Raw genomic sequence first — 25,053 nt, 5'->3', positions numbered from 1 at the left:
CTCCCTCTGCAATTGTGGTCTGTGAAAATATCTTGCTCTTTTCTCTTTTTTCCATCCTCGCTTGTCGCTTTGTTTCCTGCTTTTTCTCCAATCTCTCTGCATTCCTGGTCCATGCCACTCCCAGAAAGTGGTTAGACTGGACCCCCTGAAAGAGTAACACTTCCAGTGTCGCCCCTCCCCCTCTCCCCTATGGTTTAGGCTTGATGGACACAGGAAAAGTGCTTTCAGAAGGGAGCCCCTTCTCAAATGAAACCATTCTCGCTATCCCTGCTGTCCCAGTTTCTTCTCCTTTAACAGAGTGGAGTCAGGGAGGCTGACGGCATCAATCATTACTAATCAGCCGACATTGACATTGTAATGGCAGTGTTGTCATGTAGCCAAATAAATAAAAGTATCAGTGAATGCTCCACTAAATTAATGATATAATTCAAACATGCTCGGTTTGAATGTCCCCATCCTGCAGTTATCATGGATAAAGATGGGTGAAATGAAATGAAGTCTACACAGGAGGCGTCCAGTACACAGCATGACATGCACGTTACCTTTCTGTTGGCTTCTACACTGGCCCAGTCGCCAGAAAAAATGTTGATATTGTATGTTTCTGACAACCATGGATACCTTACACTTGCACATTATTGAACTGATAAATTGAAACTTTACATACAACACTGTGGTTTATGTGAGGTTATAGTGAGAAAAAGATCATGTTTTGGCTTAAATTACCCGGATTCGGGGGCACAATCCCTGCTGGAAAGGCAGCGATGTCAGTAAAATAACAACCGCCTTTCATGGCACTATCCCCACTGAAAAAACAGCAATGGGTCATTTAAAAGCACCCACATTTAGTGTCAGAAAGCAACTGGAATCACAGCAATGACTCACTAAAAAACAACCCATTTTGTTGTTTGTTGGGCTCAAACAGTGGTCTGCAGCTTGGCAGGTATCTTGCCCAGGTATCACGTCATCCACCATCCCCTCCACCTCCTGATGACAAACTCATCTTATATAATTCATCACTTTAGAAACAAAGAAATGATACGTATGACACCTGCAAAGAGAACATATTTGTGGTTTGTAGAAACGTACAATGCCAACATTTTCTATAGCAATTAGGCTGTCTCCACAGCAGCATTTTTCAAAAGCACATATATTTTACGACAATGCAGTCCAACCCAAGAACACAATAATGAAACTATCGTCAATATGGAAGGTAGTAAAGTTACCAGTACATTAATCCAGTATCACAATAGGAAGTTGGCACTGGCTGGAAACAGCAGATATGTTGCATTTGCACGTTATTATGTAGGGGCTCCTTAATAAATCATAATGTTTCAACAGAACTGTGGTTAAGCTGTTGTTAAGCTTAGTCACAAAAACCACTTGGTTATGGTTTAGAAAAGATCATGTTTTGGCTTAAAATATCTGGTAAAGTGGACACAGTGCCCACTGGAAAAGCAGCAATGTCTTGGTAAAAAAAACCAAAACACTTCATGTCACTATCCTTGCTGAAGAAACAGCCACGGGTCACTTAAAACATCCACATTTGGTGGCTAAAAAGCCACTGCAATCACAGCGCATCTTCCACCATTCCCTCTACCTCCCAATGTCATAGTCAGCTCATATACTACATCACTTTAGAAGTGTTGATATGAATCATATGAAAAGTACAAATGTAAGGTATTTATGGTTTGTAGAAACAATGCCAACATTTTCTTCTGGCAACTGGGCTCGAAATGGGATGTGATAATGTATCTGAATGCATGTGGGTGCATTGCAAATAGCACTGAGTGTGTTGCATGTCATTCAGTTTATGTGTCTGCACATATGAGTGCATATGTGCCAGTTCATGTACCATCTGCTGATCCCATCATATGTTTCTGTGACATCATCTCCAGTCAAATCCTGTCTTTTCCCATCATACCTGCAACCTGATCTGCTCACACATACTCACCATGAAGCTCACTACGCCCAGATTAAATCCCCTTCCCAATTAGTATGATGAATCAATGTTTAATAGTGCTAAAACAAGGCGGTCAGCCTGTAAAGCTCCAGAGGAAATGAGGCCGAGAGGTCAGAGCCAAATCCAGCGCCTCCCTTCCCTGTTGGCCATGCTGAGCTAGCAGCCAACAGCTGTTTGCTTGGCAGGAACTCAACATTAAACACTGACATATATTCACAGGCTGCTAAGCCTGGAATTGCTCTCTGTCATTTTTAGGACTGTAAGCAACAGCCATGAGGCAGTATCCACAGAAGAGAATAATTAGGAAAAAATATATGAAGTAAACAAGAAAAAATCTCCAGGGTGAATCCTGTAATTGATTTTCAGTCTAAATTTGCCCATAACTCAAGCACTAGTCATTTTACTGTTGCTGGTACTTTCCAACATGTTGTACCATGCCCTCAGGCCAAGAAAATAAATGATTATGCCAAGCAAAGGATGTAGCTTATTTCAGCACAGGCTATAAAAGGTGGAATGTTTACTAGAGCCAAATAGGAAGACTGAAAGAGGGAAAGAGAGAGAATGTGGGGTTGAGGAAGTTGAAATCAGCTCTGACAGGTAGAACTAGGAGAGCAGCTTTTGTGCAAGAGGTGTAGACAGACGAATATGGTGGATGTAAGACACAAAAAGCCCAGTAAGCATCAGCAAGGACAACAAAAAAAAAAACACTTTAGGGTGAATTATGACAAGTAATCATGTACTTCAAGATGGAAAGCAAGGCAAGATATATTCAAAAATGAATAACCTCAGTAGTTATTTTGTTCATTTTGCAAAAACAGATTAAAGCCAATCTTATTTTTTATTATTATAAAAAAAATTATTGCATATATATATATATATATATATATATATATATATATATATATATATATATATATATATATCTTGTCAGAACAACCCAACAGCAATTTGTCATATTTCCTGGAGTGCAAAAAATGAATATAGGAAAACAAATAAAAACCAACAACAGATGAAACAAATGAAATCTTGTTTTCATCACAAGCCCTATTATACACTTCTTATCTGCTTTTTCCGTTTCTGTAAATGACTTTTCAAATGCTGCATTCATGCTTCATCAAAACAATGATGAGCAATTGACTGAAAGACAAGGCTTGAAGTCTAAAGCACAGGTAGCAGCACCTACAGGCTGCATTGTTTGCTGCACCACACAATACAAATGTATCCCTAAAGGAAAGGTCATGGTGTTGTAAAAAACAAAAGGGTGGGGTTACTCCTCAGTGGATCGTGAATGTGTTCAGTAAACTTCATGGTAGTCTGGCTTTAGATTGAGATATCAAGTACACATAATCCGATAGATTTTGGTATTTTTTGCATTCAAGTTCAAATTTTGCTGTGATGGTTACCTGACAAAAGGTGAGGGGTCATCAAAAACAGGCTGTTGTCATTCACTGTACACTATATAGAAGGAACTAGTATATAGAGGGAAAGTCCAGGTAAGGAGGCAAGTTGGGGTGGTGGATGGGTCAAACAAACACTGGACTTTCCCCCAGGAGACTAGTATTTGAGTCCCATGCAAAACTGTAATTGTGAAGCCAAACCATGTTTTTTTTTTTTCCTAAACCCAACCATGTGACAACCAACGCACCCAGGGTACCTTGTACATCATATCTTGACAAGGAAAGTCCATGAGCAAATGTTGATATGTGATGAGGTCAGAGTGAGAATGTGTTCTTAGTATGAAACTGTATGTAAAGAACATAATGCAATGATGTCCAACCATTTTTGTTGTCCTAACCTACGTATCATTAGTTTAGTAGACCTAACCTACATAACTTAATTTAAAGTAAGTAACATGGCAATGCACAACCATGATTCTTTTCCACAACGTAACCTAACCTAATTGGTAGGGGTGCTATTTTGTTGGGCGCTAATTTGTTAGATATAGCATATAGCTTGTTTGAAGATACCTTGCCAAAAAAGCAATAGGATTCAACCTCTGGGGACATCCACAGTAAATTTCTTGGGAATACAAACAGTAATTTTCAAGATACCTTGCCATACACCAAAGTGTGCAAACATGTCAGAATGATGTAGAGCTGTGCCTGTGTGTGTGTGTGTGTGTCCTTTCCCAGGAGGTTCAACGGTGCACTGCAGATATGAAGATCACGTCAGAGCACTCCAACCACCCTGACAACAAGCACAAGAACAGATACATCAATATAGTTGCCTGTGAGTACACACTTCATAGCACAGTGTTATGCATACTCTGTCCTATGTCCTTTCTACAGTACACACTCTTATGTTATCATTTATCCCTTATGTAATTTAAACTACTGCATCAATGTGGGGGCCAGACATGTTTTGTATGTATTAAGACATGTAAAGAGACATACAATATTTCATATTCAAGTCTGTTTACATGTTAATATTTTCTATAGACAAATTCTTCTCTAAATTTTAGTCGACCCCAGGTCATTTGGTGGATGGTTGGTAGCTTTTTTTAAAACATAATGAATATACTGTATGTATTTTTGCTGTCGAACACTTTATAGTAAGTTATTTTCAGAATGAAAGTGTCTGTACCTCTTTAGCAGACCCTATATTCATGTGACAAATTGCTCCAAAATTACAGTTTAGTTCAGCTAGTCCACAAATCTCTTCATTTCAAACTTGTCACAGCTCTGACAGGGACTCTTCTCTCACTGTTCCTTCCCAAATGTCCGCCTGTCTTCCCTCAACCTCAGAAATGAATATTACTATATTCAGCACTGAAATTATATTCACAGCGATTTCATCCAAGCTGTCGCTCATGTTGCAACCAATGCTAATTCCATACTATATAATCTGTGTGAAGGTTTTCTAAGCAAATTTAGTTCAGTTACTAAAAAAGCATTTTATTGCCCGATTTCTATTCACCTGCTGTGTGGACACTGTTTTTCTCTGAACTTGATTTGAGCAGATTGGTTTAAACTGATTTTTGTGTTCAAAGCTGTGAATTCTCTTCAGCATTCCTCTTCAGCGACAGCTAATCACTATGATCAGATTTGTGGTCAAATTGCAATGAATGGACAAAATTGCAAGATCACACAGAATTCATGGGCATTGGCTGAATTTGCATTAACTGTTGCGATCGCGACATTCTGGAGGGACTGGAAAAAGCTTTCAAGAGGTGAATGTTATGAGAAAAGTGGAGGGAAAAAACACACAAGTCAATGAATCACCAAATTCCAAAGTGTTCTTCTTCCACCCCTTTCCAACATTATAAGCACATCAAAAGACCATTATCAGTTGTTATCTCTACTATTATCATGCTTCAGATTGGGCAAACTGCACTGACCAGTAAGCCAGAGGGTACATATCAAACACTGAGAAATGATAGCAATTTCATTAGGTTTCCGTTTCATTAGGGTTAGGAGACCAAACCACTTTGTTAGGTTTAGGAAAAGATCTTAGTTTAGGGTAAAATAAATGTGTTTGTTACGCGACTTGAGTTTTGCATGTAACTTAACTTGCATTACCTGTATGAAGGAAGTTAAGTATGTTCTGTATATAACATAAATACATTACATCAATTAAAATGTAAAATGCTTTCACACAGAGACTGTTTGTTTGACCCATCCATCCACCTCGACCCACTCCATACGCAGACTTTGATGCCCTTTGTACGACATCACCTGAGATCTTCCTTTGCTGCTGTCTTAACTACTACGACCACAAGAGCTAGCCAAATAAATGTAAATATAGGAGGCAGAGTAGGGCCGTACTACTTCAGATCTATGTTCCTCATGACCACTGATAACAGCCATTTAATGATTTGATAATATTAAAAGTGAGTGCCACCTCTGGATAGTGTTAATATACCCTGATCTGGTACTAAGCTGTACAGAATCCTGAGTGCAAGTGAAAATATTGGTGTGAGATGTGACTCTAGAGGAAAGGCAGCTGGATCACCTAAATCAGTGGGGTTCCTCCTGTGGGATCACAAATACAAAAAGCAAATTGGTCATCTATTCATTGATTACCTTGTTGATGATTTTTCCAAATAGTGGCAAAAAATACATTAAGATTTCCTGGGAGTTCCCTAAATGTCACGTACCCATTAGATGTTAAGATTGTTCAAGCTTGGTCCATACTAAAGGTCATGGTGTCAATAAAATATTAAGTGTAGATCAAATACTCAACTTTGCAGCAAAAATACATGCACGTATTTTTAGTCCAGGTGCAGAGACCAAAAATTGTACAGTGATTTCTTCTGTGTTTTCAGGAAATCGGCTGAACTGGGGCTCAGAGAGGGTTTTTTTTCTGAATGTTTTCAAGCACAAATCACAGATCTCTCTCTGAGCCAAAGTGTATGTGTAAATGGTTAAGCACACCAATCAGCTAACATCACCACTCATGGGCTTCATCACTAGTAGAGCAAAGACATACCACAAACCCTCTAGTATTAAAGCACCACATACAGGCTTGGTGCTTGACTACATCAATCTGTAATAAATATTTCCCATGTCTCATACAACCGTTGGCTATGTCTGAAAGCAGCCGAGTCTTGTATTTATTAGAGTGCATGCTAGAAGCAAAGGGCAGGTACCCTGTTGTTTAGCTGTCTGTTAAAAGCTACACAACCCAGTTTGACCATCGTTTCAACCACAAAGGTTAATGTGCTTCCTGGTTGGGAGCAGGTGCCTTGGCAGGGCACCAAGCTAACAACATTACATGGACAGCACTGTGTTAGGGTTAGAGTTAAGGTTAGCTCTCGCCGTGGTTTCAGTCACTCAAACACACTCACTGTTTTGCTGCTCTGTGTTTCCTCCTCAGATGACCACAGCAGGGTGAAGCTGAGGCCGCTGGCTGGGAAGGACTCCAAACACACCGACTACATCAATGCCAACTATGTGGATGTAAGCGCTTCCACTGGGATAGCTTAAATACTGATATGTCTGTGTGTTTTTATGACAGGAGGAATCATTGTGAAGGTGGTGACTGCAGGATGAAATACAAAACTGTAAAAATATATTAGATATGTAATAGTATTGTAATAGTTTAGTTTTGTCATTTCTGTTTGCCACATGTTGCCAAACTAATCATCTTTCCCTTCATAATTCACCCATCAGGGTTATAATAAGCCTAAAGCTTACATCGCAGCCCAGGGACCTCTCAAGTCCACCTTTGAGGACTTTTGGCGGATGGTGTGGGAGCAGAATACCTGCATCATCGTCATGATCACCAACCTAGTGGAGAAAGGCCGGGTATGTTATGACACTACCACAAAATCGATGTCTAAAGGTGCAGTCTGGGATTCTATTCCAATACACTTTTTTGTCATTTTCAGTAAAAAAAAAAATCTGTTGTTCATACACAACTCTGACTCTGTAAATGGGAAACCAACAAAGTGGCTCAAAACCTGAGCTACAGATCTCTATTCCGGCTAAGCTCCCTCTTCCACGAGGAACAGAGCAATGCTGTGATAACTATGAAACGTACATAACAACATATTACTGGATACAAGATATTACTGGAGCTTCTGAAGGAGCACTGATGGGAGGGGTGTACTTGTATGGAAGCTGAGTTCCGATAGTCTTTCTTCAGAGGCTTGAAAATGTTTCATAACTTGCAACATGTGGTGGCAGGGACTTAATCAGTAGCCATTTCTCACAGCAGACATTTTGTCTTGTCAAACATGCAAAATTTAATAATAAAATAATGGCTGAATTTATTTTGATGAGCCAAAAGGTCCCTGGTATGTTGGCTCAAAAGTCAAACAATATTTGTATTAGTTACGAATGGGGTTTTTCGTTAGATGCCTGAAATTAAGTCTGTGATTAACACAAGCTAAAGAGATGTTCACGTTGTGCTCTACAGCATAAAATACGTCAGTAAATTCCCCACTCGTGAATTTTGAAGCTTTTGTGTGTCTTAAAAAACACGGTTGCAGAAGAAGCGGGTTTAGCCAGCTGAAGTCTTTATTGCACCTGCTCTATGGGCCCAATGATGAGGCAGCGCTGATCATCCGGGTAATTTCATACTGCAGAAACAGAGCTTTTTTGGCTTCATGCACAACTGGACAACTTTCATAGGAATGAGCAGGAACACTGTATCTAGGTCTCTTAATATATCCATGGACACCACTCAGTGGCAGCAGCAGGAATTTGTTTCATAGTACGCACAAGATCTGCCTGTCTGCTTGTATGTAGTTTACCATGTGCGCCCACACGTACTCTACTCAGCGAGTGAGCAAGAGAGTGAGACTGATTCCTTTTTGTTTGTTTTTGGTGCACAAATCTTACTGATTCAGCACCACCATAAAACTGATCAGCCTATGGCATGCATTTAAAAAAACAGTCACCAGTTTACACAATCGTCATCGCAGCTCTCCCACAGTAGCTCATATTTACAGAGGAATCATGCAGAAGGCCAAATACATCACACACAGCCAGCCACACACAAAAACACATACACACATTCTCATACAACATTCACATTTGCACACATGGTCAAAATAAGTAAGTCATATCTGTAGTGAAGTAACTTTCAACAAAATGAAAATATCTAGACAAGCCATTGAAGGATGAATGGATGAACTTGTTTTGGACACAGTTTACAACTTTGGATTGGACAATCCGTTTATTCATACTTGTTTATTCACATGCTTACTATAATGTTCCACTGTGGCTTGGAGACAAGAGTAAAGTTCTCTCAGTAAAGTTCGACTCAAAACAGTGCAGAGAAAACTCAAAGACGTGTAGCTTTGTCTCACAGGAAACATTGCTCTCACTCAACAGCCCCTGTATTAACAACAACAACAACAGCAACAGAGCTTATGTCACCAGCGGGCCAGACTTAACAGAGAGAGAGGGACGGACATACTGTTAGAGATAGTGTTATTGCCACTTGTTATGGCTCTGTGCATTGACAGATCTTTTTTATTCTGTTTCTGCACTTTGTGATGTGCATGGGTCAGGTATGACTGTCACTTTTTTATTTCAAAAGTCAAACAGTAAACTTTGCCATTTTTTATTGCATTCATTTGCATTTGTTCAAATTTGTCATAACCAAAAGCTTAAATGTCTGAATAGGCTGCTGAAAATGTATGGTCCTTCTACATATCCTGGTTTTAAAATCTGTCCCAGTTGATTTTGTAATGAAATAGCCCTGTCATAAACTTCTGTTTGCCACAGAGCTTATTTTCTGCAGTAATCCAAAATCCAATGGAAAAATCCCAGAGGCTTTTTGTTGAGGGAACCAGCTGGATGTTTACTTCTAGTTTGGCCTAGTACAAAACAACATCATCCCTGCACCACTCCATAGAAAGCTATTTGCGCTAACATGCTACCGCATATGCTACTGTGTAACTCCCAAATTTATTTAATTTACTAAAACTACCCTTTGAATGAGTTAAGCCCTGGAGAAAATACCTCACCACAAAAACAATACAGATATTTGATCTGTTTCATGCGAAAAGTAATACAGTGACTGACATTTCCTGGTTCAACACCTACTTGTAAAGCTGATACACACACCTGACACCCTGCACAATTTGTTGACAGCAATTTAATCAGATTTATATGTGTGTGTTTGTGCTACAGAGAAAATGTGACCAGTACTGGCCAACAGAGAACAGCGAAGAGTACGGCAACATGGTAGTCACACTGAAGAGCACGAAAGTTCATGCCTGCTACACTGTTCGCCGCTTCACATTGCGCAACACTAAAGTCAAAAAGGTGAGAATGAGAGGAAAGAAGTGGTGTAACAGGGTAAAGCTGTTTACCTCAATGACAAGAGCCTGTCACCTGCAACTCTTTTCAGCTCACTGTGGCTGTTTCTGTTTGTGCTTTTACTCTTTGCAATGTCTAAAACTGATCTGCTGACCAGACAGAGCAGTATCACTGTATCTGATTAGATCAATTTTTGTTGAAGAACAACACATATAATGAAGCTCCCATAACTGGTGACAAACACGTTGCATTTCCAGAAAGTTTATTCACAATAAAAGCAAAAAAACACTTGTCTTTTGTTAGACAAATTTTCCCTGTATAATTAACATGGTAACACTATTGGCATAAGCCTGTGGCATTTTACATTACATAAATTAGCCTAGCAGCTAGCAGAGGTTTCTTCTACTCATATGAAGCTAAAAACAACAGCAACATTTAACAAAGCTAAGGTTACAGAATTCTGCTCAATTGTAACTCACATGGTTCACTAACACTTGTTTTTTGCTAGACAAATAAATAATATATAGTAGTTTACATAAACAACATGGCAACATTATTACCATATGCCTATGACATTTTATATTGCATAGATTAGCCTAGCACCTAGTTCTTTTATTTTTCCTCTAGTTGATGAAGTCAGGAACAACAGCAACATTTAACAAAGGTGACGTTACAAATTTGGCTCCATTAGAACTCACAAAGTTCACTGACAACATGCTAATATTATTAGCATAAGCCTGTGACGGTTTCCATTGCCTAAGCCTAGCAGCTACCGGACTTTTCCCCCACTCATATGAAGCGAGGATAAACCACACGTAAGACTTCAAATGCTTCCATGCTTTCATTGGGGCTTCATTGTCTTCACAATTTATTGTTCCTTAAAGATCATTTAATACTTCTGCGTTGAATCAACACTGTATGGCGTAGGCTCCACGTCAACGTAGCGCCTACGCTGTAACCTATGCCGTAGCCTGACGTGCACCTCCCCATTATTGTAACTACGGGTTGCGGTGACGCAGACCTCCTGTCTGTTTCTGTATACTGACACCATTTCCCTCAGCGGAAACAAAGCTTTTATTTACTTTTAGTTCACAGATAGCATTTTAAGTTTTGTGTGTTATCCTTCAGGGATTTATACAGGTTTCATGTGAGAAGAGAAAATCTCCGCTAGTCGCTAGGCTAATTTGTACGATGTAAAATGCCACAGGCTTGTGCTAATAACATTAGCATTTTGTATTTCTTTGGATACGTGTTTAGTATGACAGTTGTTTTGTTGGTGAACCTTGTGAGCTGTAATAGAGTCGAATTTTGTAACGTTACCTTTGTTAAATGTTGCTGTTGTCCCTGGCTTTATATGAGAAGAGGGAAAGATCACTGGCCACTAGGCTATCTATACAATGTAAAATGCCATAGACTTGTACTAATAACGTAAGCATGTTGTATTTGTGGGGAAAATGTGTCCAGATAAAGACAAGTGTTGTCTGTGAATGTTGCGAGTTATAGTGAAGCCAATTTGTGTACTTGTGTTTGAAATTATCTCTATTAAGCCATATTAAATGTGTGTTTTGGGTGTGTTTTGAATCAACTAAACTTAACAGCACTTCACAAAAACCTCTGCTGCCGACTAGTGTTTTGGAGGTGTAACTGCAGAGTGACACAGACACACCACCGCATTAAGTATAAATGCTGACAACAATGTAGGCGAAGTGCGTAGGATCCATAAATCTTGCTTTATTGTGAAATAATAAAACCTTTGTGTCCACTAAGGAAAGTGGATTTCAGTTTACAAACATAAACAAGAGGTCTGCGTCACCACAGCTCTGTCAGCGTCTATTTATTGAGAGCAACGGCCAATGAGGAAACACAAAAAACGCTCACACACAGACAGACTGGCGTATATGGGGCTGGCCTTGAATTCTGTGTTCGGGCCAGGAACAAAGGTTGCTCTACTCAGTGGCACAGCCACAAAGCTGTACAGACTGGGCAGAGGCCACCACAGTTTGACTATGGTCAGCCCCTCTACTTAGCAGGACCACAGCAGGGTGGTGCAGCTATCCCCTGCTGTGAGGCTGTTGTGGAAACACGTGTCCTTACAGCTTGGCTTGGCACAGCTTAGTGCAAGCAGACCAATCTGGGTTTTGTATTAGTTTCAGATTAACGCAATGCACTGATAACAATACATGATTTCATTGACCAGATTAAAATATCTCCTCTGCTATGACTTATAACTCAACTTTTTTTTTAGTTTCACATATAAGTTAATTTTAAAGGGTTGTGGGTAAATACAAGGACTGTACCTTAATGTAGAGGTCCCCCCTCTTTCAAAATCAGCTTGTCTTTTTATTTTTCTCCAATCTGATAAACATCTTCTCCTCTCTTTTTCCTCTTCTCTTCCATCCAGGGGGGGAAGGGGAACCCTAAGGCACGGGCCCAGGGTGAACGGACAGTGCTCCAATATCATTACACCCAGTGGCCAGACATGGGTGTCCCTGAGTACACCCTGCCCGTCCTCACCTTTGTCCGCAGGTCCTCAGCTGCCCAGATGCCTGACATGGGACCCATGCTTGTACACTGCAGGTAAAGTCTCTACACTGCTTTCACTTGACTTTAACTTCTGTCATTAATCTGTTCCCCATCCATCCTTCAGCTACATTACTGTGTTTGTACTGTCATTATACACATGTTAAAGGGACAGTTCACCCAAAAATCAAGAATACACATTTTTCCCCTTACCCGTAGTATTATTAATCAGTCTAGATCATATTGGTGTGAGTTGCTGAGTGTTGGAGATATAGGCCGTAGAGCTCTCTGCCGTCTCTTCCGTATAAAGGAACTAGATTGCACTCAGCTTGTGGTGCTCAAAGCACCAAAATAAAAATACCCAACTATGCCCGTCAACCATGTCACTGCTCAGAGGGAAGCGTGCATTTACTGCTAGCTCACATAGCACCACTGAGCTAGCTAACGTCATAGCTCAGCTGAGGAGGACAGCATTAATGTTAACATCTGTCACTGTCAAGATAGTCTCGCCACCAGACAATCAGAGATCTCCGCCTTCTGATAGTCTGGGGACACTCCTTTCTAAAGTGTGTTTAACACACCGGCGAAAACGGCCGGCAACAAAGCAACGCCTCTTGCATTTTTGAAAAGGACACGCCTTCTCGGAAATGTGCGCTCCCCCTTTTCTCGTCCGCAAGGAAACAAACACACAAGAGAGCTTGAAAATGGATGCCGAGAGATTAAACTCCGTTTTATCAAACGTGTGCTCATCCGTGAAGAAAATATTTTTTCCAGCGGATGTCTTAGTTACAACATGATTGAGCTAACTGGAGTAGTTTTATGTCGTATCCGACAACGGGAGGCTTTTAACAGATGTCGTCCTGATGTTAGCTTTGCTGCTAGTGTTAGCTGTCCCTGTCAGCTGCAGCCACTGATGCTTTCTAGACATCATGATTTCCCAAAACTGAATAAATACCACACATAGCAACACAAAACTGCTTTGCTAGCTCAATCATGTTGTAACTAAAATATCCGCTGGAAAAAATATTTTTTTCACAGACCGTTTAATGAGTTATTACACACACCGCTAACGGCTAAGAAATAGTAATGTTTGTTCAATCATTGTGTTTATAGACTTTACAAACATCAGATTAGTCTAAATGGTGATACAGTGATGTGAAAAATGTGTGTGTATATATATATAGCTAAAAGCTCTGCTGGGTTTCTACCCAGAAATATTTGTAAACAACAAGGCGATTCCCTCTATAGTCTGGCCGGACGGATGAGTCATGACCTTGTAAAAGATTATGTTTGTTTCTTTTAGTTGGCGAGAATGTGTCACCGCAAACGCAAACATCCACTAACTTTGACGGCGTTTTCTGCGAGCGCGACTGAGCCATTTTGCACCGCTACACGTGTTTCTAGTTGGACTATGTTTACAAGCACAAGAGTTCAGCGAGCCACCAAAGGACCGCCCTGTGGATTTACTATTGGTTCTGCAACGTAGGGAGTTTTTTTAAACTCTGAAATTGTATCTGCCCATCTAAACACAAAATCAGGGAGAAAGTCATCAGTCTTTAGTTAAGCAAAGCGTCTAAAGACTGACTTGTGAGTCTACTGTCAAGAGCACAAGCATCTCGATGAGTAGATGCACTCTTCCCTTTGCACAGTGATACAGTTGGCGGTGGTGTAGTTTGGTAGAAAGACATTGCTGCTTAGTTTTTCAAATCAATTTTTTGACGCTTTGTGCACCACAAGCTGAGTGACATCTAGTTCCATTATTTTGGTGAGAAAGCAGACATCTCTACAGCTGATATCTCCAACACTCAGCTCACAGCAGCTCACACCAAAACAATCTAGACTGATAAATATCACTGCAGGTAAGAGAAATACCAATTGTTGATTTTGGGATGAACGGTCCTTTAAATTCCTGTTTATAGTGAGTGTGGTCATTCTGTGTCTATTTTATTTTGCTCATTTTTGTACACTTAGTTTTGAAATAATCCAAAAAGACCTTTTATATAAACTAAGGCATCAATTTCATCCTTCGTATGTTTGTGAAGAATACACTCTTTATACTGCCCCAACAAATGCTACAGTCTTATTCAGTTCCCTTTTAGACATATTACAAATTGCCTATACACCTCTGCCTTTGTGCTTTTCTACACTCACAGCTGCTTTTACCAAAGCTGCATATCTAAACAGCATCACTGAACCTGCAGTCACAGTTGCCAGCTTGTATTTAAGGGCATTTTACAGTAAGGCAGGCAGGGAAATTACTGGTAATTGTCCGCTGACTGTGGCCCCGGGGGGAATGAGTATGAAGCTCTCTGCTATCATCTGCACTGTGATCGTCGATAATAACTTGTCACACTGCCTCGCAGCTGTGGCTGCAGACACACCACTCATTACTACCATTTTGTCCCAGCACATACACACACAGACATCCTCCCACTCGTTTATGCAAGAAACAGCACACAGAGACACACTCACATTCACTCTGCTGCCTTGCTGCTTTAAAGCAACATGAAACTTAAACTCCTGAATTTGTAAGTACAGTACAGATGTGAATTGTATCTGTGGCCATGCTGTCAACTTGTAGAAATGCAGACACTGGTCAACAACACTTCTCCACTGTTGTTTTAATTTTATAATCTTTTTTTTTCTAGTTTTGACTCTCAGTTCTGAACAGTAAAAAAAAATCCATCACCAATAGGGACAGCCTCCAGATATGAAATACAGTTCCTGGTCAGTGTTAGAGAACACATGCTTACATGGCCTGTGAAGGGCATGTCAATTCTTTTACTTTTTAATGGTCAAATTTAATTCACAATTAGGTCTGTGGAGAAATGACAACACTTTGGAACACAGTCACAGTCTCATGAGACAGGATAATTACATGCAAAGTGGTAGAATCTGCCAAAACTGAGGCTTGCAACTTTAAAGAGAATGTCAGTAAAACATCAATTTGACAATTCTGTCCTAACCTGCTGTCAAAAGTTGAGTACTTATGAATCTGCTACTGTGCATTCTTCAATCTGGACACGCACAGTGATTGATTGGTGTTTTGTTTTCGCTAAATAGTTGCGCAGATAATGAGTTTGCAATTTGTGAATGACATTTTTTATTTGGAAGTGATTTCTTTATTTTTTATTACTCTGAGCCGGTGATAGACATGGCAGGAGGCATTGTGTTTTCTTGTTTTATGTCTGTCCATCCGTCCATTTGTTTATCCATCCATATGTCCTATTCTTGAGAGTGCAATTTCCCAAGAACACCTTGAGGGAATTTTTTGTCAAATTTTGCACAAACATTCACTTGGACTTAACAGTGAACTTATTAGATGTTGGTTGTCAAAGGTCACTGTGACATTACATCTGTCTCATTGTCATAAAAGCGATATCTCTAGAACACTTAAAGTAATTTCTTTAAATTTGGCACAAACGTCCACCTGGACTCAAGAATGAATGATTACAGTTTGGTGGTCAAAGGTCAAGGTCACTGTGACCTCATAAAACATGTTATTGGCCTCAACTCAAAAATTCAGGCACTCATTATGACAAAATCAAAGGCCATTTACAAGGTCAACTTCACTGTGACATCATAATGTTCTGCAAAAACACTTTTGTGGCCATTACTCAACATCACAATTTAGGAACAGAAGGGGAGATATTTGGTCAGATACTCAGTTGCAGACCACTGTTAGAAACCAGTTGTATCAAGTCATTCCTGTGTTTCTAGCTGCTTTTCAGCCCACAAAAATTGGGTGTCTTTTAGCAACCCATCGCTGTTTTTCAGCAAGGATTGTTCCACCAAAACTGGGTATTTTAAGGCAAAACATGATCTTTTCCTAAACATAACCAAGTGGTTTTTGTGCCTAATCATATATTAACCGCAGCGTTGTTGAAACATAAAGTTTCAATGTACAGTACAGGCCAAAAGTTTGGACACACCTTCTCATTCAATGTGTTTTCTTTATTTTCATGACTATTTACATTGTAGATTCTCACTGAAGGCATCAAAACTATGAATGAACACATCTGAAGTTATGTACTTAACAAAAAAAGGTGAAATAACTGAAACATGTTTTATATTCTAGTTTCTTCAAAATAGCCACCCTTTGCTCTGATTACTGCTTTGCACAGTCTTGGCATTCTCTCGATGAGCTTCAAGAGGTAGTCACCTGAAATGGTTTTCCAACAGCCTTGAAGGAGTTCCCAGAGGTGTTTAGCACTTGTTGGCCCCTTTGCCTTCACTCTGCGGTCCAGCTCACCCCAAACCATCTGGATTGGGTTCAGGTCCGGTGACTGTGGAGGCCAGGTCATCTGCCGCAGCACTCCATCACTCTCCTTCTTGGTCAAATAGCCCTTACACAGCCTGGAGGTGTGTTTGGGGTCATTGTCCTGTTGAAAAATAAATGATGGTCCAACTAAACGCAAACCGGATGGGATGGCATGTCGCTGCAGGATGCTGTGGTAGCCATGCTGGTTCAGTGTGCCTTCAATTTTGAATAAATCCCCAACAGTGTCACCAGCAAAACACCCCCACACCATCACACCTCCTCCTCCATGCTTCACAGTGGGAACCAGGCATGTGGAATCCATCCGTTCACCTTTTCTGCGTCTCACAAAGACACGGCGGTTGGAACCAAAGATCTCAAATTTGGACTCATCAGACCAAAGCACAGATTTCCACTGGTCTAATGTCCATTCCTTGTGTTTCTTGGCCCAAACAAATCTCTTCTGCTTGTTGCCTCTCCTTAGCAGTGGTTTCCTAGCAGCTATTTGACCATGAAGGCCTGATTCGCGCAGTCTCCTCTTAACAGTTGTTCTAGAGATGGGTCTGCTGCTAGAACTCTGTGTGGCATTCATCTGGTCTCTGATCTGAGCTGCTGTTAACTTGCCATTTCTGAGGCTGGTGACTCGGATGAACTTATCCTGAGAAGCAGAGGTGACTCTTGGTCTTCCTTTCCTGGGTCGGTCCTCATGTGTGCCAGTTTCGTTGTAGCGCTTGATGGTTTTTGCGACTCCACTTGGGGACACATTTAAAGTTTTTGCAATTTTCCGGACTGACTGACCTTCATTTCTTAAAGTAATGATGGCCACTCGTTTTTCTTTAGTTAGCTGATTGGTTCTTGCCATAATATGAATTTTAACAGTTGTCCAATAGGGCTGTCGGCTGTGTATTAACCTGACTTCTGCACAACACAACTGATGGTCCCAACCCCATTGATAAAGCAAGAAATTCCACTAATTAACCCTGATAAGGCACACCTGTGAAGTGGAAACCATTTCAGGTGACTACCTCTTGAAGCTCATGGAGAGAATGCCAAGAGTGTGCAAAGCAGTAATCAGAGCAAAGGGTGGCTATTTTGAAGAAACTAGAATATAAAACATGTTTTCAGTTATTTCACCTTTTTTTAAGTACATGACTCCACATGTGTTCATTCATAGTTTTGATGCCTTCAGTGAGAATCTATAATGTAAATAGTCATGAAAATAAAGAAAACGCATTGAATGAGAAGGTGTGTCCAAACTTTTGGCCTGTACTGTATCTGCAACATAAAATTGTGCAAATATAAAGTGTCTGTGGTTTGCAGAAATGTACGATGCCAACTTTTTTCATGGTGATTGTGTTGTAGATAGATTCATACATATGGAGACCTCAAATGTTGTGCTGTCAGATATGGAGGTCTCCAACTACTGTACAAGAAACAACAAATAAAAGTTTAAGGGATTTTATTTTATAATCCATCCAGGGCACAAAACTACCACTGACATTAAGTCTTAATACCTCATTTCCTGACAGCTGTCTACTGTCACCTATGCTATGTAATAAAGGCATTTAAAAGTATTTTTATGTCCACTTGAATGCTAATTTTCCATCCATAAACCTTTCCTCTTATCTGTAATCTCATGTGTTGCAGTGCTGGAGTGGGACGGACGGGGACGTACATCGTCATAGACAGCATGCTGCAGCAGATCAAAGACAAGAGCACAGTTAATGTACTCGGCTTCCTCAAACACATACGCACCCAGCGCAACTACCTAGTCCAGACTGAGGTTTGTATATCTGTATCTGTATGTTTGTGAGACTCTTATTTGGAAATGTAGCTCTTAAGTTATGAAAGCATGGACATCGAACACATTCATGTGCCTCATTACTTCCTCTTGTGGGTTTAGTACAAATAATGTTTCTGCTACCTGGTGCCCTATTTAGACAAACAGGGACAAGCGGCAAAATAAGCAAAAAAACAAGCATTAAATTTGTACTGTAAATTGTGTTTGAATCTGATTTCATCCATCCACATGACATTTATTACACTTCCAAACAAGTTGGGGGTATGTGAGGTAGAGATGATCGTGCCCACTTAGGAGACCATAAGTATATACCATTTCATAATATTGGCGCAGCTTGTAATGCAGTGTCTTTTGTTAAAGAGTAGCTTTGATTGCAATTAGCCCTTCCTAAGTCCCGCCCCTTTTAGTTTTGTGCTCCAGCAACAGTTAGCTTTGAACCTCGGTCAATTTTCCCCTTCCTTATTACACTTAGATATGCCATGTGCTTGGCTTGTCTATGTTGAAAAGAAAAGAAAATTTTGAAGGTGGTTAAAAGATATGGAAGTGGCTAACTACTGTATATCTACATCAAGAGGAGTTGGCTTAATGTCAGATCACCAATGTCAGCCATGTTTGCTCCCTCCTTATTTCTGTGGTAAGGTTAAAGAGATTTTGAAAAGGCCAGTAGGCTGGTTGCTAAAATCATTTTAAAATTACATGAATTATCATCATCCAAAAATGATCAAATGTTTATGTTCCTTTGTTTATATTATCTCTTTAGTGCTACGTGCCACCCCAATGTCACTGAAATTTGGTCAGCACTGTGATCTGTATTCAGTAATAAATACTGATCCCTTAGATGGGGAAAAGGGGACACATACCCAGCAGTGTAGTAGCAGTGTTGACTGACTAGTCTTGTCATCCTCTGTCTTTACCTCCCCCTTTTCTTTGAGACCAAAAACCTCAATTCAAGTTGTTTTGCCTTGTTCACATTAGTTACCATAATGAATATGTCCTTCTCATCACATACTGTAGTCCTTGCTGTCGGTTTCTTGAAACCTGACACCCAGAAATTATTTAATAAGCACTGCAGCACCCCACTCAACAGAGCTGGTGTGGCCATCTCTCCTTTTTGTCAAACTTGTCCAACCTAGCAACAGTAACAGAAGGGGGCAGGACTTAGGAAGGTTCAATTGAGTAAAGGTCAGGGGGTCACCAAAAAGTCATCCATGAATATCCACTCGGATGAAGCATGAATTTCCAGCAGAAATCCAGTTTCTAGGTATCTTGTTATTAACAGCAGTGTAAAAGTGAAACAGCAGCCTAATAGTGTTGCTTAAGGAAGTCTGAAAAGTCATTAGGAATCATCCTCTAGGGACCACAAATATCCACAGTCACTAGTTGTGGATATACAGTACCTTGCTCTGTACAAAGTCTTGAAAAGACTCATCAAATGTCTGAATAATTTTTCTACAAATAAAAGTTGTGTGGCTCAACATAGTGAATGCTAAAGCTAGCACAGAGAACCAAATCAAACAATCTACCTGAGACACATGACTAATTTTAGTCTGTGGAAATTTCACAGACAAAGAGTGTCTAAGTTCATTGTCACACTTGCAAGCAGGCACAAACATCCTTCAACAGAGTTTGAGGCTGAGAGAAACTTCTTCTCCCAGGATCCATTAATACATTCTTGTCATTTCTTAACAGACAGTCTGCAGCTCCATCTCTGATATAGTACTGTCCTTGCTGATGTGCCTCAAGCAAGCTTCACATACTTGCTTAATAAGAACACTGTTGCCATATGGTAGAACATTATGTCACTTAGAGGTTAAGGCTGTATTTCTCTGTGTTTGCCAGAACAGTTTCATTGTGGAAGAAAAAACAAAGTATTGTAGGATAACTTCAATATCTGTTTTAACTGTGAAATCTCTGTCTGCTCTGGCAGCTTCTGTTGAGTTTATCTGTGGTCAGCATGTGTACTGAACGTATGGTCTGGAACGTATGTGTGTTTGTGTGTGTGGTTAGACTGATACATCACTTTACTTTTAAACCCTTTGCGCAGGAAGGAGAGGCAGTTTCTCCTGTGTTGCACTCCATGTTTTACGTCTTCAAATAAACCCAAAATGTGGTTACAACTAATACTTAATTTTATTACAGAATAGCAGTAGCAAATCAATGCTTTGGGCATGCCAAACACCATCTGCCATACCAGCTGCTCAGCATCCTTTTTGTCTTTTGTCACCATTTGGCTGATCCAGGAGCAGTACATCTTCATCCACGATGCCTTGATGGAAGCCATTTTGGGGAAAGAGACAGAAGTGGCAGCCAGCCAGTTTCACTGCTACTTCAGCAGCATTATGACACCAGGACACAGCGGCCGGACACATCTGGAGAAACAGTTCAAGGTTATTAGTCATTCCACATTAGAACATTTAATGTAAACAATTTACACTGTCACAGAAAACAACAACAGTTGTCATCATAAACCAGGTTTCATTACCAGCTAATTATTAGTTTAGTTGTTTTATTAGCTTTTTATTACTAGCATATTGTGCCAGTTCACTAGCTAATGCATTTCTTTAAAGCAGATTATAGCGCCCCTTTGGTCGAAGCGGTATGACACCCGCAGCCTGGTGTCGTAAAATTCCGACTGCAGCCGGCAATTACCGCATGCATTTGTTCTGGAGAGCGAGAGGATTAACTAACGTCAGGTCATTCCAAGTAATTAGTGGAAACAGCAAAATTACTCAGTAAATTCTCCTGTCGTGTTTCTGTTCTGATCTAATCTAATCTGTTGTGTATTTTGAGCTACTAAGGCTACCGTAGTAGCGTGAGCCTCAAGTTATTCTGGGTAATGTAGTAAACGTTGTTGTGCTACTGGAAACAGTGAGAAGCAGCCGTGTACGTTCGGTGTAAGGAGGAATAAACAGTTAACAACTCATCTGCTGAGTCCGCATTATTATGTGAAAAGAATACTCCGACGATTTGGGAGTTATGTCCTTTCTCTATCATTTTCATATTGAGACAACATGATGGATATCTTGGCGCTTGTAGGGAGTCAGTACATCTTGCGCGGAGGGATACACCGGTGAGCAACAGCTGCAGCTGGCTCTGGGACAGGTACGCTAGGTCACTTGGTAAAAGCAAACAAAGAGACGACACGGACGATATTATTCACCCGACTGAAAGCTGTCCATCAGCTCCTGCAGGCCTGGCCGTTTTTTCCAGTTCATCTTAGGAACATGAAAAAAAGTTTCAATCACGCCAGGATTGGTGATTGCTGCAAAGTTTTCACTCCTTGTGATGCACTCTCTGCGGCGGTTTTCCTCCTGATGATATATCTCTCCAACGATAGTAGCACCGAATCCCATTCTGTGCAGCAAAATGGGAGCGGAGGATTCAGCCTCTCTTCTCACCCGCTCAGCATTCAACACATGGAGTTCCTCATCTGTGTACTCCGGCTCAAACAGGTATGGCTCTGGATCTATGTCCGCTACAAGAAACTCTTCAAAATCGCGTTCAAAGTCGTCCATTGCAGCTACTCTAGTCCTGAGATATCGCTAGGCTAAATAAACAGCTGAGTTTTGTTTACAAGCTACACCTGTGCCTGCTCACCGGTGTATCCCTCCGCGGATCACAGCGCAGGACGTACTGACCCCCTATAAGCGCAATGCTAACCGCTGAGACCCAGCCACTGGATGTACAGACACAAAAAAGATATCAATCATGTTGTCTCAATATGAAAATGATAGAGAAAGGGCATGACTCCCATATCATCTGAGTATTCTTTTATGTGAAGATATACAGTGAAGACATAACATAATCCTAACAAAGCAAAGCTGTTACCTGCAGCCTTCGCTTGCAAAGCTAACGCTACTAACGTTAGGTCAGTCCAAGTAATTAGTGGAAACATGCTAACATGCTAACGTTACACACAAGCTAGTAGTAAAGTAAGACCTGTTCATAAATGTTCTGGTGTAGCTCTGAATTTCTTATAAACTGAGGACAACTGCCTGCTGTATATTTGTGTTCATGGTCACAGTCACAGATAATTTTAGATGATGCTCCTTCCTTATCCGCCATGACATCAAAAGTACAACCAAGTCCTCATAGATACATCTCTGGTAAAACTGTTAGGTGTTATGTGTTCAGCAATGCCCGTTGCGTACTGCTTACTCGAAGAACACTGTAAACACGGCTCCTTCTTCTATGGTTTAATCGCTGCGGGCCGCTGCGGGCGAGCAGAATCACTTCTGCCTTGGGTGCCGTATTCTGGTTTGCTGACTTCCGCTGTGTGTCCAACCCGAGTGAGGCTACACTAAATAGCCATATAGAGAAAGGCTTTTTTGTCGCTGTTGGGTTCAAATAAATATGTGGATCTTCAAGGGGGGGTGATACGAACTAGGGACAGTTTTATTAATGGTAAAAAGTTCCGCACAGCTGCTTTAAATACATTACACTAAAGTATCAAAATACTTAATAATGTTATTTAAATTTAGATTAAAATTGTAACAGAAATGGGGTCAAAGGATGATTCATATTCATATTAGTCTCAGATTGCAGCCCTGTTGTTGTGTGCAACAGATGAACCTAAATGCAGGACAGACTACAGGGGATTGAGGTGAACAAAGGGAGTTTATTTTTCAGACAATGGCAGGTGAGAATGTTTGCAGGGGTGAGTTAGTGGGCAGGCAGATGGCAGGAAGATAGGCAGGCAGGGTGGCAGGCAGTGGATCTAGGCAGATGGAAAACTGAGTTAATTCACAGAGCAAAAAAATCACTGGAGCAAAAGTTCAACAAAGATTTCAACAGGAGCCTAGACTAGTGTTCCACCAGGTAGACAGAAACAACGATCTGGCGATGAGGAGCCGGTGTCTTGAACTGTTTAGGTTGATTACTAGATGGATTGCAGGTGAGCAGCAGGGAACAGGTGGGTTGAATGAGTGCAATCAGCAAACAACAGAGTGAGAGCCACACCCACAACAGACACAGACAAACAGGGAGAGGGAAACAGGGGGGTATTCCATCAAGCAGGCTAAAGGCAAATCCAGGCTGAAGTGGCCAAGTCTGGCTAATGTGAGCCAGAGTTCTGTTCCATCAAAGTGGCTAAGATTAGCTTCACATCGGTAACCATGGAAACCGTGGTTCTGGCTAAGCCTGATATATCGCGCTAAACTCCGGTTTCCGTTCCATCAAACTGAGCCACAACTCCGTTCCATCAAAGTGGTTAACCTGAATCCCAGCCTAGTAACCATGGTAACTTATGCTGCCGGGCAATCCTGGTCTGTAGCAGTATTAAGGTGAGGATTATCTCCATCTATGATCAAAAAATGTTCAATAGACAAGAACAGACACCTAAAAGACAGTTCTGCCAGTGCTTTTACACACTCACAACTGTCATGTAATGATAAAATAATATGTAGATCATAAAATATATAACATAATTAATAAAAAAAATTAACTACTAAAAAACTAATTAAAATGTAATAAAAATAAGATAATTAAAAAAAAAAAAACACAACAGTAAAGCCAAAATCAATTTCATAAAAACAAAACTATAATAAAATGAAACTGAGGCATTAAAAAAAAGATTGTACATGAATATGTGATTGCCCTCCCATCCCCACCCCACTCTGTTTCCAATTGGCTAGCAAATTCACAGCCAATTAAGGTCAACTGACAACGGAGAAGGGGAGGGACACACCCAGAGAGAGACACAGAGACAGAGCAAGAGAGAGTAAATTAGGAAATAATGGCATGCCCCTTCATCAAGGATCCTGTTGATGAGGAGGCCCACATTGTTCAGAGGGCCTTCCAACCACCACCAGCCCCAAGGGTCTTCCAGGACAGGACCAACCCACTGATACAGACAGACTCCTATCTGTGGGAGAGGTACCGGTTCAGCAGGCAAAGCATAGTGTATCTATGCAGTTTGCTGGAACCACACATTATAAAGGTCACACGCCGCAGCCTGTCTCTGACCACTGTGCAGTCAGTCTGTATTGCACTGAGGTTCTTTGCTAGCGGTACATTCCTGTATAGTGTTGGTGATGCTGAGAGGCAGAGAAGTAAGACAACTGTTTGCAGAGAGGTAAAAAGGGTGTATTTTCTATTCATTTTGATTATTTCTAGCATCACCATACATCATGCATAGGGCTTGATTTGTTCACATTAACATATGGTTATCTTTTATATTTGTGAATTAACCATGACACAAAGCAACCACATTAAAATGGGACACACACCATTGTGGTCTGTCTGTTCCTCATCCTATAGCACATTCCATACATTTAAGGGAATTTTCCTTATTTTGATATAATAAGGGATAGAGCTTACAATTGATGAGAAATAGATAATTGATTCACTATCACCTGCATTCACTTAATAGTTTTCCTCATCTCCACTGAATTGATGGATTTGCTAAATGTCATTTTCTACAATCAATAGATAAATGTAATGTGATTATTTCCTATAAACTGATCATTTCGGAAATGTCATAATCTACAATCAGTTACATGATAAATGTGATGATTCACATAAAATAGTTTGATTAAATGCATCATCTGAAATTTACATAGGAATCAGTAGATAAATGTGATAAATAGTCTTTCACTAATATTGATTTATACATTTGGTGAATTTCATTAGGCAGACTTGAATTGTTAGATTTAATAGGTGTCCTTGTCTACATATATTTTGTCCCTTTGATGCAGGATTTATATAACGTGATATTATGCTGAAATGCTGAATTTTCTTTGTCACTTAGCCTACACATTTAGCCTGTCAGCAATATTCCGTCACGCCACCTCCCTTGCTTTAT

At 40.4% G+C, this 25,053-nt stretch overlaps 2 protein-coding genes across 3 annotated transcripts in view; one reads left to right on the top strand and one right to left on the bottom strand.

Moving 5' to 3' along the window:
- The window catches only part of LOC117256754 (receptor-type tyrosine-protein phosphatase gamma-like), a 621,431-nt gene that overhangs the window by 576,950 nt on the left and 19,428 nt on the right, over window positions 1-25,053 (top strand). The window contains exons 16-22 of the mRNA XM_033626372.2: window positions 4,093-4,189; window positions 6,776-6,858; window positions 7,072-7,206; window positions 9,544-9,678; window positions 12,074-12,249; window positions 18,098-18,233; window positions 20,492-20,638. Of these exons, the coding sequence (XP_033482263.2) occupies window positions 4,093-4,189; window positions 6,776-6,858; window positions 7,072-7,206; window positions 9,544-9,678; window positions 12,074-12,249; window positions 18,098-18,233; window positions 20,492-20,638 (909 nt within the window). The remainder of the gene's footprint in view (window positions 1-4,092; window positions 4,190-6,775; window positions 6,859-7,071; window positions 7,207-9,543; window positions 9,679-12,073; window positions 12,250-18,097; window positions 18,234-20,491; window positions 20,639-25,053) is intronic.
- Window positions 20,440-22,645, bottom strand: LOC144464692 (uncharacterized). Of its 2 annotated transcripts, none has more exons than XR_013492359.1 (2): window positions 22,410-22,645; window positions 20,440-20,620 (listed from the first exon to the last, which is right to left on the bottom strand). XR_013492359.1 is itself a non-coding variant. In XM_078172531.1 (2 exons), the coding sequence occupies exons 1-2, from the start codon at window positions 21,764-21,766 to the stop codon at window positions 20,589-20,591; spliced, it is 387 nt and encodes a 128-aa protein (XP_078028657.1). In that variant the 5' UTR covers window positions 21,767-21,935; the 3' UTR covers window positions 20,538-20,588. The 2 variants fall into 2 exon arrangements, 1 of the variants encoding a protein (XP_078028657.1); XM_078172531.1 differs by lacking the exon at window positions 22,410-22,645 and adding an exon at window positions 21,412-21,935 and having other exon boundaries at window positions 20,538-20,620.

The sequence above is a fragment of the Epinephelus lanceolatus genome, chromosome 1 (genome assembly GCF_041903045.1).
Source record: "Epinephelus lanceolatus isolate andai-2023 chromosome 1, ASM4190304v1, whole genome shotgun sequence".
In the NCBI taxonomy this organism is placed as follows: domain Eukaryota; kingdom Metazoa; phylum Chordata; class Actinopteri; order Perciformes; family Serranidae; genus Epinephelus; species Epinephelus lanceolatus.
This window is presented reverse-complemented; position numbering and strand designations above follow the sequence as displayed.

Bases quoted from the DNA above. Each gene is read 5' to 3' on its own strand.
- LOC144464692 (XM_078172531.1), bottom strand. From the start codon at position 21,766: ATGGACGACTTTGAACGCGATTTTGAAGAGTTTCTTGTAGCGGACATA. The intron at 20,621-21,411 runs GTGAATAATATC...CTGTTTCTCCAG, and splicing joins GATGGACAGCTTTCAGTCGG to ATGTGTCCGGCCGCTGTGTC.